Source organism: Schistocerca americana, chromosome 10 (genome assembly GCF_021461395.2).
Source record: "Schistocerca americana isolate TAMUIC-IGC-003095 chromosome 10, iqSchAmer2.1, whole genome shotgun sequence".
Classification (NCBI taxonomy): Eukaryota; Metazoa; Arthropoda; class Insecta; order Orthoptera; family Acrididae; genus Schistocerca; species Schistocerca americana.
This window is the reverse complement of record NC_060128.1, coordinates 170,336,358-170,356,354: the sequence shown is the minus strand read 5'-3', so window position 1 is coordinate 170,356,354 and position 19,997 is coordinate 170,336,358. Positions and strand designations below refer to the sequence as shown.

Sequence of the window (19,997 nt, the reverse complement as noted above, 5' to 3'; positions counted from 1 at the left end):
ATCCACACGAGTGCTAAAAGGAATTCGTTAAACTTCGGTTACACGATAAGTCATTCAAAACTAAAGGATGTAAATTCAACTAAATACCTAGGAATTACAATTACAATCAATTTCAGTTGGAAAGAACACATAGAAAATGTTATGGGGAAGGCTGACCAATGACTGCGTTTATTGACAGGTCATTTAGAAAATGTAATAGGTCTTCTAGAGCAGAGGTTCCCAGCAAAATTTTCTCGAGAACCCCCTCATCGAGCATGATTAGTACCTTGTCGTATCACAGTACCTAAAAAAGCCAAATTAAGTCTTTTTATACGTTTTCTATCTTTGGTACTTAGAAACAACATTGACATATTCATTATTGAAAAAATATTGAGCATAAAACTTTTTCAATTTAGCCATCTTTGTTATTGTTAAATTTTTGATTATTGTTCATAGTCTTTGTCTTCAAATCGCGCAGTCTAATGGCATACAACAGAACTATTTGCCACTATCTAATTCCTTTGCGCTAGAGTGTGCTAGTGTCAGTTGGCTTTAGGAAGACGCCAGACGCAGAAGTTAGAGTTCGCTAAAGCTCTGCTCATGCAGGAAGCGGCCAGAACAAAAAATCTGTTATCATAAGAAATATATTTAATATATTTTTTTATTCTAATAGCATCTTGCGGACCCTCTGGCATAGCTCGCAGACCCCTGGGGGTCCGCGAACCATCTGTTGGGAACCACTGTACTAGAGAGACTGCCTATACTACGCTTCTCCGTCCTCTTTTAGAATACTGCTGCGCGGTGTGGGATCCTTAGCAGATAGCATTGACGGTGTACATCGAAAAAGTTCAAAGAAGGGCAGCACGTTTTGTATTATCGCGAAATAGGTGAGAGAGTGTCACTGGGGTGGACATCATTAAAACAAAAGCGTTTTTCGTTGCGGTGGAATCTTCTCACGAAAACCACCAACTTTCTCCTCCGAAAGCGAAAATATTTTGTTGACGCCGACCTACATAGGACAAATGATCACCATAATAAAATAAGGGAAATCAGTTCCACACGGAAAGATATAGGTGTTTGTTTCTTCCGCGCACTATACCACCAACTTTCTCCTCCGAAAGCGAAAAATCTGTTATCATAAGAAATATATTTAATATATTTTTTATTCTAATAGCATCTTGCGGACCCTCTGGCATAGCTCGCAGACCCCTGGGGGTCCGCGAACCATCTGTTGGGAACCACTGTACTAGAGAGACTGCCTATACTACGCTTCTCCGTCCTCTTTTTGAATACCGCTGCGCGGTGTGGGATCCTTAGCAGATAGCATTGACGGTGTACATCGAAAAAGTTCAAAGAAGAGCAGCACGTTTTGTATTATCGCGAAATAGGTGAGAGAGTGTCACTGGGGTGGACATCATTAAAACAAAAGCGTTTTTCGTTGCGGTGGAATCTTCTCACGAAAACCACCAACTTTCTCCTCCGAAAGCGAAAATATTTTGTTGACGCCGACCTACATAGGACAAATGATCACCATAATAAAATAAGGGAAATCAGTTCCACACGGAAAGATATAGGTGTTTGTTTCTTCCGCGCACTATACCACCAACTTTCTCCTCCGAAAGCGAAAAATCTGTTATCATAAGAAATATATTTAATATATTTTTTATTCTAATAGCATCTTGCGGACCCTCTGGCATAGCTCGCAGACCCCTGGGGGTCCGCGAACCATCTGTTGGGAACCACTGTACTAGAGAGACTGCCTATACTACGCTTCTCCGTCCTCTTTTAGAATACCGCTGCGCGGTGTGGGATCCTTAGCAGATAGCATTGACGGTGTACATCGAAAAAGTTCAAAGAAGAGCAGCACGTTTTGTATTATCGCGAAATAGGTGAGAGAGTGTCACTGGGGTGGACATCATTAAAACAAAAGCGTTTTTCGTTGCGGTGGAATCTTCTCACGAAAACCACCAACTTTCTCCTCCGAAAGCGAAAATATTTTGTTGACGCCGACCTACATAGGACAAATGATCACCATAATAAAATAAGGGAAATCAGTTCCACACGGAAAGATATAGGTGTTTGTTTCTTCCGCGCACTATACCACCAACTTTCTCCTCCGAAAGCGAAAAATCTGTTATCATATGAAATATATTTAAGATATTTTTTATTCTAATAGCATCTTGCGGACCCTCTGGCATAGCTCGCAGACCCCTGGGGGTCCGCGAACCATCTGTTGGGAACCACTGTACTAGAGAGACTGCCTATACTACGCTTCTCCGTCCTCTTTTTGAATACCGCTGCGCGGTGTGGGATCCTTAGCAGATAGCATTGACGGTGTACATCGAAAAAGTTCAAAGAAGAGCAGCACGTTTTGTATTATCGCGAAATAGGTGAGAGAGTGTCACTGGGGTGGACATCATTAAAACAAAAGCGTTTTTCGTTGCGGTGGAATCTTCTCACGAAAACCACCAACTTTCTCCTCCGAAAGCGAAAATATTTTGTTGACGCCGACCTACATAGGACAAATGATCACCATAATAAAATAAGGGAAATCAGTTACACACGGAAAGATATAGGTGTTTGTTTCTTCCGCGCACTGTACCAGATTGGAAAATTAGAAAACTGTGAGGGTGGTTCGATGAACCCTCTGCCAGGCACTTAAATGTGACTTGCAGAGTATGCAGGTAGATATAGACATGTCGTTGAAGCAAAACTGGCGCATTTGGGGGACCGAGAATTCGAAGCCGCGATCTGGAAGTCGTTTCACCCTCAACTGTATGGTGTGCGGTGTCCAGTCACAGAATTATCGGTGCGATATTCCTCTATGGCACGGTGAAGATTTTGGAAGATGATTTCATCCCTATTATCCAGAGTGACCCTGATTTCGACAAGGTGTGGTTCACGCAAGACGGAGCTCGACCACATCGAAGCAGGAGAGTGTTTGATGTCCTGGAGGGGCACTTTGAGAACCGCAATCTGGCTCTGGGGTACCCAGGGGCCACTAGCATGGCCCTCGATTGGCCGCCATACTCTCCGGATCTAAACTCGTGCGGCAACTTTTTGTGGGGCTATATTAAAGAGAAGGTGCACAGCAACAACTCCAACACCATTACTGAGCTGAAAAAAGCCTTTCAGGAGGCCATCGACAGCATAGATGTTCCGACACTTCAGCGGGTCATGCAGTATTTCGCTATTCATCTGCGCCACGTCATCGCCAATGCTGGCTGCTCTTTTTTTAAAAAAAAAAAAAAATTAAATCGTCATGCGAAGATTGGCCTAGAACTGCATTTGGTAAAGAAGCCCTATCTAAAGCAACAGTTTACAATTACTACAGCGAAGTCAATGGACATGAATTTCGTGAAGACACTGTAGTTACCAGTGTTCGATCAATGCTTGAAGATCGACGCACATCTTGATGGTGACACGAAAAATCTTTGTTGTCAATGGATTATAAATAAACTGACTTCCGCTCAAAAACAACAGTGCACTGATTGGTGCAGAAAAACTGTGAAAAAAGTTCAATGCTGCACTTCAAATTTAGCTTGGAACGTCATTACTGGTGACGAATTTGGGTTCCTTCTTATGATCCTGAAAAGAAAAGTCTGTCAGCCCAGTGGCTTTTCCGAACAGAGGTTAAGCCTGTAAAAGTCAGCAGTGCTCGTAGGAAGATGGTTGATGGGATTTTGTGCACACTCTGAAGGTTTAGGAGGTAACAAGAAAATGGTCCGAGGTAGGGGACAGTAACACTTACCAGCACCAAACGGCAAGCTGAAGTCTTTCCTGCTGAGCTGTCCATTCTCGTCCAGAAACCTCTCCGGTCTGAAGTTCTCCGGGTCGCCCCACAGGTCCTTGTCCATGTGCATGCTCCACAAGCAGGTTATGACCACACTGCCCTGCAACACGACAACCACACGTCTCACTACGACGTTCCTGGTGGAAAACAAGTACTGTCTGATACGAGCGGTTCATATATGGGCACAACTTCCTTTATTCATATATATAAATAGAGTGTTTCACTAAATGTGTTTGCCTCTGTAAGTTACGAAGTAATAGGCGACGGAAATATTTATTGCAGTAGGGCACCACGTCTACAGACGTTAAAGTAACCTCTGGCGTGCCACAGGGGAGTGTTATGGGACCATTGCTTTTCACAATATATATAAATGACTTAGTAGATAGTGTCGGAAGTTCCATGCGGCTTTTCGCGGATGATGCTGTAGTATACAGAGAAGTTGCTGCATTAGAAAATTGTAGCGAAATACAGGAAGATCTGCAGCGGATAGGCACTTGGTGCAGGGAGTGGCAACTGACCCTTAACATAGACAAATGTAATGTATTGCGAATACATAGAAAGAAGGATCCTTTATTGTATGATTATATGGTAGCGGAACAAACACTGGTAGCAGTTACTTCTGTAAAATATCTGGGAGTATGCGTACGGAACGATTTGAAGTGGAATGATCATATAAAATTAATTGTTGGTAAGGCGGGTACCAGGTTGAGATTCATTGGGAGAGTGCTTAGAAAATGTAGTCCATCAACAAAGGAGGTGGCTTACAAAACACTCGTTCGACCTATACTTGAGTATTGCTCATCAGTGTGGGATCCGTACCAGGTCGGGTTGACGGAGGAGATAGAAAAGATCCAAAGAAGAGCGGCGCGTTTCGTCACCGGGTTATTTGGTAACCGTGATAGCGTTACGGAGATGTTTAATAAACTCAAGTGGCAGACTCTGCAAGAGAGGCGCTCTGCATCGCGGTGTAGCTTGCTGTCCAGGTTTCGAGAGGGTGCGTTTCTGGATGAGGTATCGAATATATTGCTTCCCCCTACTTATACCTCCCGAGGAGATCACGAATGTAAAATTAGAGAGATTAGAGCGCGCACGGAGGCTTTCAGACAGTCGTTCTTCCCGCGAACCATACGCGACTGGAACAGGAAAGGGAGGTAATGACAGTGGCACGTAAAGTGCCCTCCGCCACACACCGTTGGGTGGCTTGCGGAGTATCAATGTAGATGTAGATGTAGATGTAGAAACATTCCACTATCTGCAGAGCTATGGACATAGTTTACTGCGTTATTACCCAAAGAGTTACAGCAAAAAGAGACATTTTTTAAAAAAATGGATCAATAGTTGTTTCTATCATGCACTGGAATCAGTAACACCAGCTGTGTATACATCAGTTTAAATTACATTCCTATCACTTTTAGTTTGGGAGCTATAACCCTTCAAAGTTTCAGGGGCAGATACCACACGCTGTACATAATACATGGCTGTGTGGTGGGTGATGGATGTTCTGGCGGTGGGAAGTTGATTTAAAGTTCAAATGTGTGTCCATGTTCCTGAATGCACATTGCAATGGGCCTTCTAAAGGATCTGCGGATGAGATGTAACATCGCCGGTGTCGTGGAGCAACATGCGTCCTCGATGCGCCGTTTTAGATCATCTGGGGATGTGGGCTCAGTGACACAAACACGATCCTTTAGATATCCCCACAAAAAGAAATCTAATGGTGTTAAATCGGGCGACCTTGCGGGGCATGAATGAGGACCATGGCGCCCCAACCACCTTCCTGCAAACCTGTTGTTTAGTTCTTCCACAACAGCACTCGCAGAATGGGCTGGGTGACCATCGTGCTGCATCCACATATGGACTCTCGTGTGTAGACACACATGTTCAAGGAGACCACCCAAACTGTCGACTATAAACGAGCGATATAGCTCACCTGTCAGTGTACCTGGGAAGTAGTGTGGACCGATGTTTTCATCCCCAAGGATTCGACATTGTACATTAATAGACCACCTACGCTGACGGTCGACAGGTCGTACCTATTGAGGATTGTCAGCGGCCCAGAAGTGCACGTTATGGCGATTCACTGCACCATGATTTGTGAACGTGGGCTCATCAGAGAACATAACACCAGCGTGAAATTACGCATGGCCCATTTGCAGAATGTAACTCTCTCATCGTTCCCATACAGCTCCTGGGTCAGTGACAGGCGGTACCGGTGGAACCTGTGGCCGTGTACTATACGCCACACAGATGTGAGACTGATGCCAGCGACTGCAGCAACGGCTCGTAAGCTGAGATGAGGATCGTGGTGTGCTGCAGCTAAAACAAACACCTCCGTCTCCTTATTTCTTGCAGTTCTTCGTCTGTTACTGCGGCGCATTACCAAGCTGCCTGTTTCCCGAAGTCGTTGTTCGGCACGTAAGAACGAAATGGCTGCCGGAGCTCTTCGCCTAGGATGCGTATGCCATGGCTGCTTCAGTGGCATCGTGTCGGCACTCGCCAAGAATCAGCAACATGTCCACGTACTCATTGTTCGTATATGCCATCTTCATCCGATGTCGGTAACTATGGCATATTGAGCCCCGTTTGTTTGTGTGGCTCGAACTGTCGGGTGTACGGCCGTGTGCGGCGACAGTCGCCAGTCTAACAGCGCATCGAGCAAGCTTCTCGCGCCGTTACAACTCGGCCGCACCACATTTAGAAGGCGCATTGCGTTATGCGCAGCGTGTGTGGTATCTGCCCCTGAAACTTTGAAGGGCTGTAGCTCCCAAACTAAAAGTGATAGGAATGTAATTTAAAATTATGTTTACGCAGTTGGTGTTACTGATTACAGTGTATGATAGAAACAATGTATTGTTCCATTTAAAAATTTGTATCTTTTTGCTGTAACTCTTTGGATAATAACACAATAAACTATGTTCATAGCTCCGCAGACAGTGTAACGTTTCTTATGGTGACCTGCCGCAATAAATATTTCCGTCGCCCATTACTTCGTAACTTACAGAGGTAAACACATTTAGTGAAACACCCTGTATATATACAGGGTGTTTCAAAAATGACCGGTATATTTGAAGCGGCAATACAAATTAAACGAGCAGCGATAGAAATACACCGTTTGTTGCAATATGCTCGGGACAACAGTACATTTTCAGGCAAACAAACTTTCGAAATTACAGTAGTTACAATTTTCAACAACAGATGGCGCTGCGGTCTGGGAAACTCTATAGTACGATATTTTCCACATATCCACCATGCGTAGCAATAATATGGCGTAGTCTCTGAATGAAATTACACGAAACCTTTGACAACGTGTCTGGCGGAATGGCTTCACATGCAGATGAGATGTACTGCTTAAGCTGTTCAATTGTTTCTGGATTCTGGCGGTACACCTGGTCTTTCAAGTGTCCCCACAGAAAGAAATCACAAGGGTTCATGTCTGGCGAATAGGGAGGCCAATCCACGCCGCCTCCTGTATGTTTCGGATAGCCCAAAGCAATCACACGATCATCGAAATATTCATTCAGGAAATTAAAGACGTCGGCCGTGCGATGTGGCCGGGCACCATCTTGCATAAACCACGAGGTGTTCGCAGTGTCGTCTAAGGCAGTTCGTACCGCCACAAATTCACGAAGAATGTCCAGATAGCGTGATGCAGTAATCGTTTCGGATCTGAAAAATGGGCCAATGATTCCTTTGGAAGAAATGGCGGCCCAGACCAGTACTTTTTGAGGATGCAGGGACGATGGGACTGCAACATGGGGCTTTTCGGTTCCCCATATGCGCCAGTTCTGTTTATTGACGAAGCCGTCCAGGTAAAAATAAGCTTCGCCAGTAAACCAAATTCTGCCCACATGCATATCGCCGTCATTAATCCTGTGCACTATATCGTTAGCGAATGTCTCTCGTGCAGCAATGGTAGCGGGGCTGAGGGGTTGCCGCGTTTGAATTTTGTATGGATAGAGGTGTAAACTCTGGCGCATGAGACGATACGTGGACGTTGGCGTCATTTGGACCGCAGCTGCAACACGGCGAACGGAAACCCGAGGCCGCTGTTGGATCACCTGCTGCACTAGCTGCGCGTTGCCCTCTGTGGTTGCTGTACGCGGTCGCCCTACCTTCCCAGCACGTTCATTCGTCACGTTCCCAGTCCGTTGAAATTTTTCAAACAGATCCTTTATTGTATCGCTTTTCCGTCCTTTGGTTACATTAAACCTCCGTTGAAAACTTCGTCTTGTTGCAACAACACTGTGTTCTAGGCGGTGGAATTCCAACACCAGAAAAATCCTCTGTTCTAAGGAATAAACCATGTTGTCCACAGCACACTTGCACGTTGTGAACAGCACACGCTTACAGCAGAAAGACGACGCACAGAATGGCGCACCCACAGACTGCGTTGTCGTCTATATCTTTCACATCACTTGCAGCGCCATCTGTTGTTGAAAATTGTAACTACTGTAATTTCGAAAGTTTGTCCGCCTGAAAATGTACTGTTGTCCCACGCATATTGCAACAAACGGTGTATTTCTATCGCTGCTCGTTTAGTTTTTATTGCCGTTTCAAATATACCGGTCATTTTTGAAACACCCTGTATATATATATATATATATATATATATATATATATATATATATATATATATATATATATACGGTGACCTGCCGCAATAAATATTTCCGTCGCCCTATTACTTCATAACTTACAGAGGTAAACACATTTAGTGAAACACCCTGTATATATATAAATATATCTCCGCAGTCATATCTCTGGTAGTGGTCTCGAATTTGTAATCAATGCGCTTTTGCACAGGACATAGATAAACAGTGTGAGAGTTGAATGTTTTGTTTTGTCGGTTGCAGTTTAAAATGAATGCAAAATATCTGGAGCGTGACGAGGGAGTCATCCTTGTACATCATCCAAAGGAACCAAAGCTTTCACATGTTGCTGCTGCTAAAATTCTTAGAAAGTCAAAGACATTCGTTGCGAAGTGGGTCAGACGATATTTAGAGTTTGGAAACGTGGATGATTTACCGGAGAGAGGGCTACGGTGCGAAGCTATAATCGATAATGGCGGTGACTGGACTAACTATTAGATAACTGTGCAATTAGTAATAACATGTATTTTCATGTAAACATACATTTATAATAGATTCTTTTTATTTCATACAGATAACGGCGTATACTTTCTTGTGGAACTGACTATTACATGTTGCAAACGACAGATGCATATGGACTAGTACATTCCAATTTTTCAGATTTGTGAAAAGCATTCAGAATTGTAGCAAATTGCCGAAAACTGACCAAGATACAATCTCACGGACTGTATTCACAAATATGTGATTGGCTCTTAAAATAGTTGACTAACAGCAACCAGTACGTTACGCTGGAAGGAGAATGTTCTGCAGGAACGGAACTTACATCGGGTGTGTCCCAAAGCAGCATAATAAGACCTCTGATGTCTTCAACATACATGAATAATTTAACAGACAGGATCAACAGTATTACAAGATTATTTACCACTACCGCCGAAGTTCAGGACAGTACCATCGTTGGACGATTCTAAGGAATTGCAAAAAGTCTTGGATAAAATTTCAACTTAGTATTATGGGTGGCAACATTCTTTAAATGAGGATAACATTTAGCAACACCTGCAACAAAGGGAAAGAAACATACAAGATGGTCAGAAACAGTCTGAGAAGCTTGTAAGGACATTGCACGGTACGTTGTGCTGAAAATGAAATGGCTCTGAGCACTATGGAACTTAACATCTGAGGTCATCACTAACCTAGAACTTAGAACTACTTAAACCTAACCAACCTAAGGACATCAGAAATATCCATGCTCGAGGCAGGATTCGAACCTGTGACCGTAGCGGTCGCGCGGTTCCAGACTGAAGCGCCTAGAACCGCTTGGCCACTCCGGCCGGCGGTTGTGCTGAGAAATAATTATTAATAAAAAAAATTCGATACGTTGCATTTATAGCGAATGTCTCGCCCAGCGCTAAAACCCAAGCAAAAAAAAGAAAAAAAAAGTTCAAATGTGTGTGAAATCTTATGGGACTTAACTGCTAAGGTCATCAATCCCTAAGCTTACACACTACTTAGCCTAAATTATCCTAAGGACAAACACACAGGACTCGAACCTCCGCCGGGACCAGCCGTACAGTCCATGACTGCAGCGCCCTTGACCGCTCGGCTAATCCCGCGCGGCTACGACCCAAGCGACTGGAAAAAAGGGCAGGTGACCCCATATGTAAGAAGGGCAAAAGAACTGACCTGCCAAATTACACGCCAATATCCCTAACACCGGTCTGCTGCAGAAAACTTGAACATATTCTCAGTTATGGTTTTAGAAAGTATCGTCGTGAGGAACTCAGCTTGCCATTTTCTCAGATGTTGTGGTCTTCAGTCCAGAGACTGGTTTGATGCAGCTCTCCATGCTACTCTATCCTGTGCAAGATTCTTCTTCTCCCAGTACCTACTGCAGCCTACATCCTTCTGAATCTGCTTAGTGTATTCATCTCTTGGTCTCCCTCTACGATTTTTACCCTCCATGCTGCCCTCCAGTGCTAAATTGGTGATCCCTTGATGCGTCAGAATGTGCCCTACCAACCGATCCCTTCTTCTAGTCAAGTTGTGCCAAAAATTTCTCTTCTCTCCAGTCCAATTCAATATCTCCTCACTAGTTATGTGATCTACCCATCTAATCTTCAGCATTCTTCTGTAGCACCACATTTCGAAAGCTTCTATTCTATTATTGTCTAAACTATTTATGGTCCACGTTTCACTTCCATACACGGCTACACTCCACACAAATACTTTCAGAAACGACTTCCTGACACTTAAATCTATACCCGATGTTAACAAATTTCTCTCCTTCATAAATGCTTTCCTTGCCATTGCCAGTCTACATTTTATATCCTCTCTACTTCGACCATCATCAGCTATTTTGCTCCCCAAATAGCAAAACTCATTTACTACTTTGAGTGTCTCATTTCCTAATATAATTATCGCAGCATCACTCGACTTAATTCGACTACATTCCATTATCCTCGTTTTGATTTTGTTACCAGTAAGTTTGAAAAATGTGCAACTGTTACGGAGATCCTTCAGGAACTCAAATGGAAATCCCTTTAGAGAAGGCGGGCGATGTTCTTATCGGGGATTACTTTTGAGAAATTTTAGAGAACCAGCATTTGGAGCTGATTTCAGAGCGATTCTACTGCTGCCAACGTATATTTTGCGTAAGGCCCACGAAGATAAGATACGAGAAATTAGGGCTAATACGGAAGCATACGTACAGTCATTTTATCATCGCTCTGTTTGCAAGTGGAACAGGAGAGGTGACTCGCGCACGGTATGTAGATGTGGATGTAGATGTAACGAAAAAATGAGACATTTTTCTTCAAATTTATTTTTATTTTTCCTAGTGAGTTTATACACTTCTGCCAGCGATGCTCCCATCTTGTTAAACGGTCCACATAATAGTTATGTCTTTCTGGTTGCTTGGTTGATTGAGGCTTGGGGTCGGGGGGGGGGGGGGGGGGGAGAGAAACCAACCAGCGAGTCTCGGTTCCCATTGTATTAGGAAAGGATGGGGAAGGAAGTCGGCTGCTTTCAAAGGAACCATCCTCACAATTGCCTGAAGCGATTTAGGTAAATACCGAAAAACCTAAATCAGGATGGCCGGACACGGGTTTCAACCGTCGTCCTCCCGAATGCGAGTACAGTGTGCTAACCACTGCGCCACATCGCTCTGTCAAGTGTCTTTCTCCGCAAAATACACTCCTGGAAATGGAAAAAAGAACACATTCACACCGGTGTGTCAGACCCACCATACTTGCTCCGGACACTGCGAGAGGGCTGTACAAGCAATGATCACACGCACGGCACAGCGGACACACCAGGAACCGCGGTGTTGGCCGTCGAATGGCGCTAGCTGCGCAGCATTTGTGCACCGCCGCCGTCAGTGTCAGCCAGTTTGCCGTGGCATACGGAGCTCCATCGCAGTCTTTAACACTGGTAGCACGCCGCGACAGCGTGGACGTGAACCGTATGTGCAGTTGACGGACTTTGAGCGAGGGCGTATAGTGGGCATGCGGGAGGCCGGGTGGACGTACCGCCGAATTGCTCAACACGTGGGGCGAGAGGTCACCACAGTACATCGATGTTGTCGCCAGTGGTCGGCGGAAGGTGCACGTGCCCGTCAACCTGGGACCGGACCGCAGCGACGCACGGATTCACGCCAAGACCGTAGGATCCTACGCAGTGCCGTAGGGGACCGCACCGCCACTTCCCAGCAAATTAGGGACACTGTTGCTCCTGGGGTATCGGCGAGGACCATTCGCAACCGTCTCCATGAAGCTGGGCTACGGTCCCGCACACCGTTAGGCCGTCTTCCGCTCACGCCCCAACATCGTGCAGCCCGCCTCCAGTGGTGTCGTGACAGGCGTGAATGGAGGGACGAATGGAGACGTGTCATCTTCAGCGATGAGAGTAGCTTCTGCCTTGGTGCCAATGATGGTCGTATGCGCGTTTGGCGCCGTGCAGGTGAGCGCCACAATCAGGACTGCATACGACCGAGGCACACAGGGCCAACACCCGGCATCATGGTGTGGGGAGCGATCTCCTACACTGGCCGTACACCACTGGTGATCGTCGAGGGGACACTGAATAGTGCACGGTACATCCAAACCGTCATCGAACCCATCGTTCTACCATTCCTAGACCGGCAAGGGAACTTGCTGTTCCAACAGGACAATGCACGTCCGCATGTATCCCGTGCCACCCAACGTGCTCTAGAAGGTGTAAGTCAACTACCCTGGCCAGCAAGATCTCCGGATCTGTCCCCCATTGAGCATGTTTGGGACTGGATGAAGCGTCGTCTCACGCGGTCTGCACGTCCAGCACGAACGCTGGTCCAACTGAGGCGCCAGGTGGAAATGGCATGGCAAGCCGTTCCACAGGACTACATCCAGCATCTCTACGATCGTCTCCATGGGAGAATAGCAGCCTGAATTGCTGCGAAAGGTGGATATACACTGTACTAGTGCCGACATTGTGCATGCTCTGTTGCCTGTGTCTATGTGCCTGTGGTTCTGTCAGTGTGATCATGTGATGTATCTGACCCCAGGAATGTGTCAATAAAGTTTCCCCTTCCTGGGACAATGAATTCACGGTGTTCTTATTTCAATTTCCAGGAGTGTAGTTGTTTTCAAAGGTGATGGCCTCTCTTCATTCAACGAAAATTTCGGTCCCCCAAGCTCAGTTTTTAGCCAAGCAAAAAGAAATCTCTTGGGGCTAGATCCGTTGCTGGTCAAGCAGTTGAAAACGCCATTCGTGGATTTTCGCCATGGCAACCGCAACATGTGAGACGACGCTGAGAGAACAATCCTGGCACCCAGCATGCGGTCAGCTTTCTCATCCAGATATTTTCAATCAGTATGTGACAAACGGGTTTTCTAGATAGCTCGTAGCCTCTGCTATCCCTCTCTCCTTAATTCGACGGTTCTCCAGCACCATTTGGTGAACAAGAGCAATGTTACCGTCAGTGGTTGCAGTTTTTAGCCATCGAAGGTTCACATCAACCAGGCTGGTAAGAACACAGTTAAATTCAGATGCACAAAATGACGGTGCAGAGTAGCCATAAACAGCGTGCAACACATGTTTAAAAACAAAAATTTAATGACATCTCGATCGGCAGTTTCGTCCGTTTTCACGAAAACAGCCACATTGACTCACTAAAACAACTGTCGAACAACTGCAGGTCCAAAATGGCTGAAGTTTTGGCATGCACAAACAAATTTCAGCTTTTGTTGAGAATTACTGCTATCTCCACGTTGAGATTAGAAACTTTTGAGGCTACCCTCGTATTTCGATATTCTCGCAAGGGAACCTCCCCATCGCACCCCCCTCAGATTTAGTTATAAGTTGGCACAGTGGATAGGCCTTGAAAAACTGAACACAGATCAATCGAGAAAACGGGAAGAAGTTGTGTGGAACTATGAAAAAATAAGCAAAATATACAAACTGAGTAGTCCATGGGCAAAATAAGCAACATCAAGGAGACTGTGAGCTAAGGAGCTCCGTGGTCCCGTGGTTAGCGTGAGCAGCTGCGGAACGAGAGGTCCTCGGTTCACCTCTTCCCTCGGGTGAAAAGTTTGATTTTTTATTTTCAGACAATTATCAAAGTTCAGGCACTCACACATAATCAACTTCGCTCTCCAAAATTCCAGGACATGTTCAGATTTGCTTGGACATATGCAGGGTTTGACGGTCTACACACGGAAAAATTTGAAAATGTTAAAAACATGTTTTGACAGAGCACAGGGAAAACTGTGCGACTGTGAAACTGTTGCATTAATTTGTTGCAGTTTATGTCACAAACTCTTATGTTTTCATCACTTTTTTGGGAGCGACTATCACATCCGCAAGAAAACCTGAATCGGGCAAGGTAGAAGAATCTTTTTACCCATTCGCCAAGTGTACAAGTTAGGTGGGTCGACAACATATTCCTGTCATGTGACGCACATGCCGTCACCAGTGTCGTATAGAATACACTCCTGGAAATTGAAATAAGAACACCGTGAATTCATTGTCCCAGGAAGGGGAAACTTTATTGACACATTCCTGGGGTCAGATACATCACATGATCACACTGACAGAACCACAGGCACATAGACACAGGCAACAGAGCATGCACAATGTCGGCACTAGTACAGTGTATATCCACCTTTCGCAGCAATGCAGGCTGCTATTCTCCCATGGAGACGATCGTAGAGATGCTGGATGTAGTCCTGTGGAACGGCTTGCCATGCCATTTCCACCTGGCGCCTCAGTTGGACCAGCGTTCGTGCTGGACGTGCAGACCGCGTGAGACGACGCTTCATCCAGTCCCAAACATGCTCAATGGGGGACAGATCCGGAGATCTTGCTGGCCAGGGTAGTTGACTTACACCTTCTAGAGCACGTTGGGTGGCACGGGATACATGCGGACGTGCATTGTCCTGTTGGAACAGCAAGTTCCCTTGCCGGTCTAGGAATGGTAGAACGATGGGTTCGATGACGGTTTGGATGTACCGTGCACTATTCAGTGTCCCCTCGACGATCACTAGTGGTGTACAGCCAGTGTAGGAGATCGCTCCCCACACCATGATGCCGGGTGTTGGCCCTGTGTGCCTCGGTCGTATGCAGTCCTGATTGTGGCGCTCACCTGCACGGCGCCAAACTCGCATACGACCATCACTGGCACCAAGGCAGAAGCGACTCTCATCGCTGAAGACGACACGTCTCCATTCGTCCCTCCATTCACGCCTGTCGCGACACCACTGGAGGTGGGCTGCACGATGTTGGGGCGTGAGCGGAAGACGGCCTAACGGTGTGCGGGACCGTAGCCCAGCTTCATGGAGACGGTTGCGAATGGTCCTCGCCGATACCCCAGGAGCAACAGTGTCCCTAATTTGCTGGGAAGTGGCGGTGCGGTCCCCTACGGCACTGCGTCGGATCCTACGGTCTTGGCGTGCATCCGTGCGTCGCTGCGGTCCGGTCCCAGGTCGACGGGCACGTGCACCTTCCGCCGACCACTGGCGACAACATCGATGTACTGTGGAGTCCTCACGCCCCACGTGTTGAGCAATTCGGCGGTACGTCCACCCGGCCTCCCGCATGCCCACTATACGCCCTCGCTCAAAGTCCGTCAACGGCACATACGGTTCACGTCCACGCTGTCGCGGCATGCTACCAGTGATAAAGACTGCGATGGAGCTCCGTATGCCACGGCAAACTGGCTGACACTGACGGCGGCGGTGCACAAATGCTGCGCAGCTAGCGCCATTCGACGGCCAACACCGCGGTTCCTGGTGTGTCCGCTGTGCCATGCGTGTGATCATTGCTTGTACAGCCCTCTCGCAGTGTCCGGAGCAAGTATGGTGGGTCTGACACACCGGTGTCAATGTGTTCTTTTTTCCATTTCCAGGAGTGTATGTCACACGTGTTTTCCTGTGGAGGAATCGGTTGACCTATGTCCTTGCGATCAAATGCTTTCGGTTCCCATTGGAGAGGCACGTCCTTTCGTCTATTAATCGCACGGTTTTGCGGTGCGGTCGCAAAACACATACACTAAACTTATTACAGTGAACAGAGACATCAGTGAACGAACGGACAGATCATAACTTTGCGAAAATAAAGAAAGCAAACTTTTCACTCGAGGGAAGACATGAACCAAGGACCTCTCGTTGCGCAGCTGCTCACGCTAACCACGGGACCACGGCGCTCCTGAGCTTACACTATCCATGATGTCGCCTATCTTACGCATGGACTACTCAGTTTGTATATTTTGCTTATTTTTTTTCATAGTTCCACACAACTTCTTCCTGACTGATCTGTTCTCAGTTTTTCAAGGCCTATCCACTGTGCCAACTTATAACTAAATCTGAGGGGAATGCGATGGGGAGGTTCCCTCGTCAGTGACCAAGCGTTAGCCTTGCTTCTGCATCTTCACGATGTGTGTGCTGTGGAGCCGTGTTTGCAGGGCTCCACCATATCCTACCTCCAATGGCTCGCTAAACCACTCAATCTTAATCTCATAGAAAATGTGTGGGACTATCCGGAATAAAGGCAAAACATAGCAACCAATACCCCGTAATATAGTAGCTCTGTGGGACCTAATGATCAGTGAATGACTTCAGGTGGATATGGCAAACCCGAAAAAGCCTGTGGGCTCTCTCCTTCGCCAACGTGAGGCCATCACCAAGGTTGGAGGCGGAGTTACAGGGTATATATTGATAATCCACTGCCCTCTGCCCAATTCCCACTGCGACACTGGATGCCGACTGGAGGCATTGTCGGCACGTGGAGCGGGGTCAAAAGTATGTAAGCGGAACACACACTCACAGGGGACCACCCTAGCGAAGCTACTTTGACAAAGCACAGATTATTATTACGTATAGCTTGTGAACGAGTATCTCGAAAACAGCAAAGCCGGTCCAATGTTCACATGCTACTGTTGTGAGCATCTAAAGAAAGAGGTAGAGGGGCAGAGAAACTACCACTCGGTCAACATGTCAACACGTAAGGATTCTCTGCTGCGGAGCTCTATGTTCGACAACGTACGATGAACGGTTTGCTCCGAGGTTGTTGTGTGTCCACCAACATAGTGCTCCTTCCGCAGAGATGCTACAGGTCACCATCTATCCTACTTTCAGAGCAAACTTTCTGTGAAGAGCTATGGACATCCATTTATGGTTGGATAGATGGTGACATGTGGCATCTCTGCCAAAGGGGCACTATGTTGGGTGATGCACAAGTGTTTCGGATCAAACCATTCATCGTACGTTGTCGAACATAGAGCTCCACAGCAGACCATCCTTACGTTGTAACGTCGCGAGTCAATCCGCAATAACATTTTATTGCAGTAAGCTACTTCCCAGTATGGCTCGTAGCTCTTGAGCCATTTGCGGTGATAGAAACAGCCGCTTGTATCTTAGCATCACTCATTCGCACCTGTCGCTAGCCTAGCCGTGGGAAGCGGTACCTGTGTCAATTCGAGCGACAGGATATTCAAGCCCCTAAGAATCTAAATAAACTACCGAGTGATCAAAAACTCAGTATAAATTTGAAAACTTAATAAACCACGGAATAATGTAGATAGAGAGGTAAAAATTGACACACATGCTTGGAATGACACGGGGTTTTATTAGAATAAAAAAAACAAAGTTCACAAAATGTCCGACAGATGGCGCTAGACAGCAAAACGTCAGTGACTGCGCATGACAATCGTGTATAAAAGGAGCTGTAATGAGCGAGAGAATCAGATGGCCAGCATTCCCAGCCTGTTGACGTTACCTGAAAAGGCGCTTTTAGTGAAGCTGTATTATCAGAATGGGGAATGTGCTAGTTCAGCGTTACGATCCTATCGCCATAGGAAGGGGATTCGACGGGTAAAGGTCCGTTGACAAATGCAGCTTTGGCGAGAATGATTTCGAAGTTCGAAGCCACGGGTTTGCTTAGACGATAGACCCCGTAATGGCCGACCGAGCACAAGGCGTAATGCTGCTGAGACAGTTCAGGAAGAAATGGAGACTGTAGCGGGTTCGTCTATGCACGGGGAAGTCAGCGCTCGTGCAGTCGCACGTCGCACCGGCATTCCATACACTACTGTTTGGTTGGCACTGAGGCATACCCTCCGATACTATCCGTACAAAATCCTGACGATTTAGTGAAGCGGAGGGCGTTTGCGGTGTGGGCGTTTCAAAAGCTGGCGTAAGATGACGATTAGTTGGGTAACGTGTTGTGGACCGACGAAGCTCATTTCATGCCCCGAGGGTCTGTCAACGCCCACAACTGCAGAATTTGGGCTACCGAAAATCCTAGAACCGTCGTGGAAACTCCACTGCACGACGAGAAAGTCACGGCATGGGTTGGATTTACCACATCTACCGTTATCGGGCCTTTTTTCTTCGAGGAAATGTGTGATTCTGGTTTTGTAACTACTACCGTGACGGGTGAGAGGTAGGCCGATATGTTACAGAATCGCTTCATCCCCAGCCTGTCTGATAAACACCTGCTGTAACGTACGATGTTTATGCAGGATGGCTCTTCACCCCATATTGCCAGACGCGTGAAAGAACACTTGCGCGCGTCGTTTGATGATGATCGTGTGCTCAGCCGCCAATTTCGTCATGCTTGGCCTCCCAGGTCCCCAGACCTCAGTCCGTACGATTATTGGCTTTGGGGTTACCTGAAGTCGCAAGTGTATCGTGATCGACCGACATCTCTAGGGATGCTGAAAGACGACATCCGACGCCAGTGCCTCACCATAACTCCGGACATGCTTTACAGTGCTGCTCACAGCATCATTCCTCGACTACAGCTATTGTTGAGGAATGATGGTGGACATATTGAGCATTTCCTGTGAAGAACATCAGCTTTCATTTGTCTTACTTTGTTATGCTAATTATTGCTATTCTGATCAGATGAAGCGCCATCTGTCGGACATTTTTTGAGCTTTTGTATTTTTTTGGTTCTAATAAAACCCCATGTCATTCCAAGCATGTGTGTCAATTTCCACCTCTCTCTCTACATCATTCCGTGATTTATTCAGTTTTCAAATTTATACTGATTTTTTGATCGCCCGGTATATTAAATATTATTCAATTTAGTTAAAAGTCAATATACTGCTCTTTGTTATTAAAGAGAAGATTATGTAAAAATTTCAGCTTTCTAGCTGGCATACTTTCAGAGATAGAGAAAATTACCTAAAACACCCCAAACCGACACTTGTAAGATTAAAGTCAGTTAGGATTCATAACAGTTCGTCTTTTAGTATCATTTGGAATCATTACTGAAGTTCACAAAATGTTATGTCAATTTGCTTGAATTTTCATAATTAAAAACATTAACTATTTTTCGTTTTCGTAATATAAAATTCAGAAAAGGTCGGTATTTATTTAATGTGTTGTTGTGTGAGTAAATGAGAATGAGTGAGAGTGTGTATGTGGGACATACGAAAAAATTCAATATTATCTCATGTTAAACATTATGAAACTATGTCATAGGAAGGGTTAAGCAAGAAGATTGCAATGAAAAATGTAGTTGCCCCACAGTGCTGATGACGTGTGTCCAAGGGTACTTGCTTTTGTAAGTGGGCAGCCAGAATAGCCATTTGCAGAGTAATAGTTTTCTAAAGTTATTTCAAGATTAGTTTTCTTTTCGTGTGGTTTTGTTAAACATTTTATTAATATTTGCATCATGAAGTGACGTAAATGCATCTGTGAATGTTGATTCGTGTAAGACAGTTTTAGCGCGAAAAAGAACTCGAAGGATTGTTTTGATTGACTGGTCATTTTGAAAAACCAATCAGAGTTAAGCATTTCCCGTGTATTGCAATTACACTAGTGGACATTAAAATTGCTACACCAAGAAGAAATGCAGATGATAAACGGGTATCCATTGGACAAATATGTTATACTAGAACTGACATGTGATTACATTGTCACGCATTTGGGTGCATAGATACTGAGAAATCAGTCCCAGAACAACTACCCCTGGCAGTAGTAACGGCCTTGATACGCCTGGGCATTGAGTCAAACAGAGCTTGGATGGCGTGTACAGGTACACCTGCCCATGCAGCTTCAACACGATACCACAGTTCATCAAGAGTAGTGACTGGCGTATTGTGACGAGCCAGTTGTTCGGCCACCATTGACCAGACGTTTTCAATTGGTGAGAGATCT

General features: G+C 45.8%; 1 protein-coding gene across 2 annotated transcripts in view; it reads right to left on the bottom strand.

The window, feature by feature from the left end:
* LOC124552620 (probable cytochrome P450 304a1) overlaps nucleotides 1–19,997 on the bottom strand; it is a 121,940-nt gene that overhangs the window by 3,987 nt on the left and 97,956 nt on the right. For both annotated transcript variants that reach the window (XM_047126946.1, XM_047126947.1), the window contains exon 8: nucleotides 3,731–3,872. In XM_047126946.1, the coding sequence (XP_046982902.1) occupies nucleotides 3,731–3,872 (142 nt within the window). The remainder of the gene's footprint in view (nucleotides 1–3,730; nucleotides 3,873–19,997) is intronic.